The sequence below is a fragment of the Phalaenopsis equestris genome, unplaced genomic scaffold, assembly GCF_001263595.1.
Source record: "Phalaenopsis equestris unplaced genomic scaffold, ASM126359v1 Scaffold000008, whole genome shotgun sequence".
In the NCBI taxonomy this organism is placed as follows: Eukaryota; Viridiplantae; Streptophyta; class Magnoliopsida; order Asparagales; family Orchidaceae; genus Phalaenopsis; species Phalaenopsis equestris.
The window spans coordinates 674683-681006 of record NW_018164450.1 but is presented as its reverse complement, the minus strand read 5'-3'; the positions used below and the strand labels follow the sequence as shown (position 1 = coordinate 681006).

Sequence of the window (6324 nt, the reverse complement as noted above, 5' to 3'; positions counted from 1 at the left end):
TTGGAGCACTTCATAGCTGCAGAGGATATATTAAACCAATAAGATATCTTAATACCAAAGTTAACCCAAACTACAGTAAAAATGCAAAAATTATTTCTAAAATTCAAAAGAGATTACAAATAAAGACACTTAAAAAAAAAACAACACAAACACAAATAACCCTCTAGAATGAGGACAAGTATGGTGGGGGCAAAGGTGATCGTTGGTGAGTTGGACGGCTGGTTGGGCAGCAGACAGTGGGATAGCGGGGATTTCTGTTGACTGGATGGTTAGGAGGAGAGGAAGAGAAGCGGGCAGCCGGAGGATGGAAAGAGGGGAGGGTGGTGGGTGCAGCGAGACACCAAGATAGTTTTTTGGGGGGGGGTTTTGCATCGAGGAAAAAGGTTTGTGGCAGCAACGGGGTGGATGTCAAGTAGGGTAAATTGGGGATAATCACTAGCTTAGAACGAGATATAGTCGGAGCGCTACTTGTCCTCGGATACAACCCTAGAATGGAAAAAGGGATGTGACGGCTATCCTGACAAAAACACTCCACAAAAATTGAACCCTAATGAATTACATAGCATATATAGTAGATAACTAGTAGGGGAGGGGGTGGCCCCTCGCCCCTTGGGAGAACCATAGCCAATAAACCTGGACCGGCCGACCCTACTCCCCCTAGGATAAACCGGTTCAGTCCCCTAAGGAGCCCCGCGCCAATATTTCTAGGGGCAAATCATGAAAAATGTACTACCCTAAGAAAATTTAATATCAATACGCTACAAATATTCTATCTAGTACAGCATAAACTAACAAAAGGTTCTTTTAAATTTCCATAAAGGAGTTTAAATTTTCTCTCTATCTACTACAGGATAACCAACAAAAGATTCTTTCAAATTTTCATAATGGAGTTTAATATTTCACTCTAAACAATGATATTAGAAAACTAAATAAAATTCTTAAAGATCAATTCATGAGAATTTTTAGAAAAAGATTAAAAAGTAAAGTAGAGACCCGAACAATAAAACTCCTAAAAGAAATAGTTTAAAAAAGTTTAAAAAAGTTTTAAAAAAAAAAGGTTGAAGTAAACAAAACCTTAGAAGAAGCCTATCTAGGGCATAAACCACTGCCTCTTGAACTAACTTATCATCATGAGAAAGCAACGTAACCAGACGTTGGATCGCTCCAGCTTCCTTGAATAATATCCTCAAATGCTCACTAATTGCTCCATCAGCAATAGAGAGAGCAGCTCTAGTGATTGCTGAGACATCTTCAAGCCCAAGGAACAAGACTAACCGAGCAACACCATCAATGCAAGGCAAAAGGGTATGTCTTTGATTAAAAGATGAATTAGACTCTGATCTTCTTTCATCACTCTCAATAGCGCCAATTCGTGCAAGAAACTGCTGCTGAGATCTTCCAACCATGGCATTTATCTTTGCCTCTTCCAAGTTGATGTTCTTTTCACGAACACTAAGTCCAAGTAGTAATTCAGTAGCACCGTATCTTGAGGAGCATGAAGTCCGTTCGAAGTCTGTTCCATCAGGTAAAGAAGGCCAAGAATGAGATTGTGATCTTAAAGACTTGTAGGCAGCAGCACCAATTAAAGGGACCTGTATTAGACCCTCCTCAATAATAAGAACTCTGTAATAATCATCTTTAGATAATTCCAGTAATGCGGTTTTTGCCGATTTTCTGATGACTTTCAAACCCTCAGCATCGCTTTTGAAAAGATTTGCCTGAAGAATAAATTTATGAATGTAATGCAAGAAAAAATACACAACCCATAATCTAACTTTTAAATCATAAAAAAAAAACTGCACACAAACTGATATGGCCACTAAATTTTAAAGGGTGATTAAAACAAGCCTACAGATATGGAACAAAATAAAGTCTCTACTAAAATGAACCCTTCTTATGTCAATGATGAAGCCCAAGAAGATTATTTCTAGAAGCTTAGTAATTTGAATTATTTTAAGAATTATTTCATTTAGTTGTTAGGAGCACCTTTATTTTAATTCAGAGGATATAAATTTTATACTTTATCTAGATTTGAAATTGAACTATTTAGTTTTATAATGCTACCCAATTTTTATAAATAGGACTTGAATGATTTCTAAGTAAATTATTTTTAAGGATGAGAAAGAGGTAGCAAGATTAACATTCAGCCATTATTTCTCCACCCTTTAAACCAGGCACCTTCTTTTCTCTCAGGGACTTTCGAGACTACCGTTGCTTCCTGCTCAAAGTCATGAGAAATCTAAGAAAATTCTAACTAAAGGGATTTCTCATGGAAATCTTCTCCAATTGGATGTCATTGCCGCCTTTGTTACTCCCAACTGTAGAACAATTCCAATGCCAATAACTCTTTGTGAATGACTTTCATTTTCCATCACCTCCATGACTCTGTCACAAATACAAAGAGCTTCAACCCACTCGTAATTACTATCCCTTAATTCCACTTTTCAATTCACAATAAAGTTAGTAATAAAGCAAATGTCATCTATAAAGCCAACAAAATTTCTTTATGTAAGATAAATATTCTAGGATACATCACAAACATATAAATTTTACTTGCGGGTATACAAAATTCTACATTTTCACTAAAGAAATAAACATTATAAAGTTCTTTACATATTTTATTAGACTGATAAACATCTACATACCAAGCATTATAGTAGCTATTGTTTACTTATTGATGAAATAAATGCTTCCTGTCATTATAAACCTCATAAATCATTAACTAGACCAAGCTGTATCAGAATAAATATGTCCTAGGATGATTGATCAAAATGTTACCCAAAGGTAAGAGATGAAGCCATCGAGGAATCACTATCTATCTCGCATCAAGGTTTAAAGTTATACAATTAGATATTGAGGAATTTTAGCCTATAAAGTGAGTTGTAAGCCCTTAAATACATTTTGAAGCATAGGCTTCAAAATAAATTTAAAAAAAAAAGCAAAGTAAGAAGTATTGTACTAACTTCAAGATATAACGTAAAACGTAATATACTAACATCCTAATATATTAACACATCAAGAAGTGGCATATCAACATCCTAACATAGTAAGAAGTAACAAATTGTGCAAAGTAAAACAATAACATACTAGAATCTTAACATCCTAACATAATAAGAAGTAACAAATTGTGCAAAGTAAAAAAATAACATACTAAAATCTTAACATCCTAACATAGTAAGAAGTAACAAATTGTGCAAAGTAAAAAAATAACATACTAGAATCTTAATATTAAATCATTAATAGGGAGAGCTATATCATCAACAAAGTAAAACATAATAGCATAATAATTAAAATAAATTAACACAAGTCTCTTTATCCCACTTCTAACAGTCCTCCACCAAAGTAAGAACATAATAAGCCATCAAAGTAAGAATTTTTCTAATTCAGAAGGTCCCGTCTCACTTAATATTCTTCACTAGAATCATCAGCATGACAAAATGTACTAAACCAGCCCCATCTTAAATTATGTCTATATTCTCACATTCCTTATGTTATATCCCAATCATCTTTCTCTTAAACAAGAATCAATAAGAAATTCAGTTAAATTTTAAATTAACGATAAAATTGATAGTTACAATTTCAATTAAATATTTTTTTTATGGATAACATTTGTTGCGAGCATCCTCCTCCAAGTGGGCCCAATATATAAAAATTGGCTCAATTGGTTCAAGCTCTAGATGATTCAAGCTTGTTGTTGTCCTAGGGATCGACCTCTCCTACGTCATCCACTTGTTGTTCTCAGCACTGCCACCTGCTGCACCCTTTACAACCGTCACCTGCTCCTTCTGTTGCCCCTAGCCCCACCATCTGTTGCACCCTTTACAACACTAAACCTTATATTTTTATTTTATTTGAAAACTTGCATGAATTCCAAACTTCCAATTTATTTGAATTTTAAAACAAAATTTTCATTCTAAGGTTTTCAAGTTTTGTGTAATTTATCACTTATTACTATGTTATAATTTTAATAGGTCTTCATTTCATTTATTTATAAATTATGATGCCAGTACATATTTTTTTACCCATTTATTTTGACTACGCAAATTATAAATTGAGAAGCCACCACAAGACTTACACCTTGCCTCACAAACAAAAAATGCCTCAATACTTAAATGTGCAATTTTAAATATTGATTATAATAGAAAGTTAACTACCTCGGAGGATTTTGTTCCCAAATGCGTTGAAGAAAAAAATTGTTCAATTCAAATACTCAATACAACAACATTTAAAGGATTTAAAAATCATAGTTCTAACAATAACAACAATGTCACTCAGGTTTTAGCGAATACATACCCATGTTATCGATGTTGAAATGACATCTCTTCATTCTGATGAAGCAATATTGGGACTACTGTAGGCCATAATTGGGAAGTGACGACAATTCATCATGATGTCAACTTCATTTTTTCGTATTTGTCTCAAAGCACTATTTAGATCGAACATGTTGAAGATTAGGGAGTGGCCAATAATATGCACTTAGATGATTGAAGATATACGTGCAATGGGGTTACAATGCATTAGGCACATGCAATCCCGATTGTACCACCACCTATTGATTGTTCTTGTTGAATGTTGACCCCAACAAGCCAACACATTTCACCTGTCTATCAAGATAACAACCACATTGAAAGATATGTCTATTATTTCAAGCATTTACATTGATGGTTATGCTTTCACTAGAAGAGTGAGGACCCATTTACAGTATATATCAACTTTGAAGGATCTTGTTAAGTACTCTAAAGTAATCTCTTGGTGGAATTGTGCTCGGACACTTCCATAGGTAGTTGAAGGAAGCCTAAGTAAGATGACCATAGCAGAGTGTCTAAACTTACTACAAATCTGGATTTAGGAGGATTTGCATGTTAAGAGGCCCACATCACATGCCGCATGCCTTTTGGACTGTTAGGAAAGAGTTGGGGTTCGAGTACTACATCTATTTTTTAAAATTTCACTATAATTTTAATTCTTTTGTTGAGATACATCATCTTTTACAAACAAAATGAGAATTATTTGAAAGAGATGCAACCCACCCCTGAGAAGGTTTAGAGAGGCAAGATAGATGGCCTACTTCAAAGTCAAGTATGCAAACATATCATTTTCTTAATGTATTATATATTCAATAAAGTTACAATGCTAAAGAGTGTCGGGTCTTGCTAAAATGTTCCCCGAATCATATGAGAGCCATGCGGTCCAATTATAATGTTTTGAGCTTCAGATTTAGACCTCTCGTGTTCCACTTATCAGTTGACATCGAATAAAAAGGCATATTTTGGATTGTGTTTTGAGATAATTTGGCATGAAGCCGCGCCTTAACATGGCACCTATGAAACTCGATTTAGAAGAGCAAACGATAAAAGAACGGCTAATGTGGATTTGGTTGATTAACAAGATACCCATATCCAGCTATGAGAGAACAGGCATACATTTATCATTCAAGAGGAAAAGTTAAATGAGAATAGAGAGCAGCCACTCAAAAAATGCATGCGGTCCAAGTTATGGACCTCCATTCATTTACTCCAACCATTGCATGAATTACCAACGACTAAATACCCAAGTATTAGCGGTGAAACTACAAGTAAACAAACAAATTTCTTCTGAAAATCTTTTATCTAAGGTGATTTTCTTAAACTAATTAGGTGTCATCATTCATGAATATTTTAGTGCCAACAAACTAATTAGGTGTCACAAGCATAGCATCAACTGTTTCCCCTGGCTGTAGGGATGCATGAACATCTTCATTTCACAATACTGGTCCTTCTACATATCCAAGAACTGCCTCCTACTCTAACAAAACTAGGCAAAATAATGTATCAACATTTTCCCAATGTTCATCCCGTCAACTATAATAAGGTGGCTCGCAATCAGACGTCTTAATGCATTTGTTACCTCCCCATCTCCTTTCTCATTGCCCCTTATTAATGACACCTAGCCCCTCATCATCCAAACTATATTTTTAGAAGTTTCCTTGGATTGAAGCACAAATCCCACCACATCAACCTTACATCGTAACACAGGCAAGTAAAGCAACCTTGGGGCATTAACTTACGGAGGAAGCTGTCGGCCGTTTTATTGTTCAACTTTCACTTTCGTAGTTTGAAAAGGTGATGATTTTGGGATTTTGAAAATAATTTAAAAATAAATATAACTTTTTTAAAGAAGTAACGTTTTTTAATTTTTAAAATAAGTGAGATCAAACGAGTCTCACATTTTCAAATAGTTTAGATGATTTAATATAATACTACAAGCAATACACTTATCCCGAAGAATAAATATGTTACTTGTAATAGAAATTTAATCATCTAGACTAAACAATTTGTAACATCC

The 6324-nt window shown here is 34.4% G+C and overlaps 1 protein-coding gene across 1 annotated transcript in view; it reads right to left on the bottom strand.

Moving 5' to 3' along the window:
* Positions 1 to 6324, bottom strand: part of LOC110018317 — a gene marked incomplete at its 5' end in the record, with an annotated part of 45409 nt that overhangs the window by 17427 nt on the left and 21658 nt on the right. The window contains 1 exon segment of the mRNA XM_020715596.1: positions 1075 to 1718. Coding sequence (XP_020571255.1) covers positions 1075 to 1718 — 644 coding nt within the window.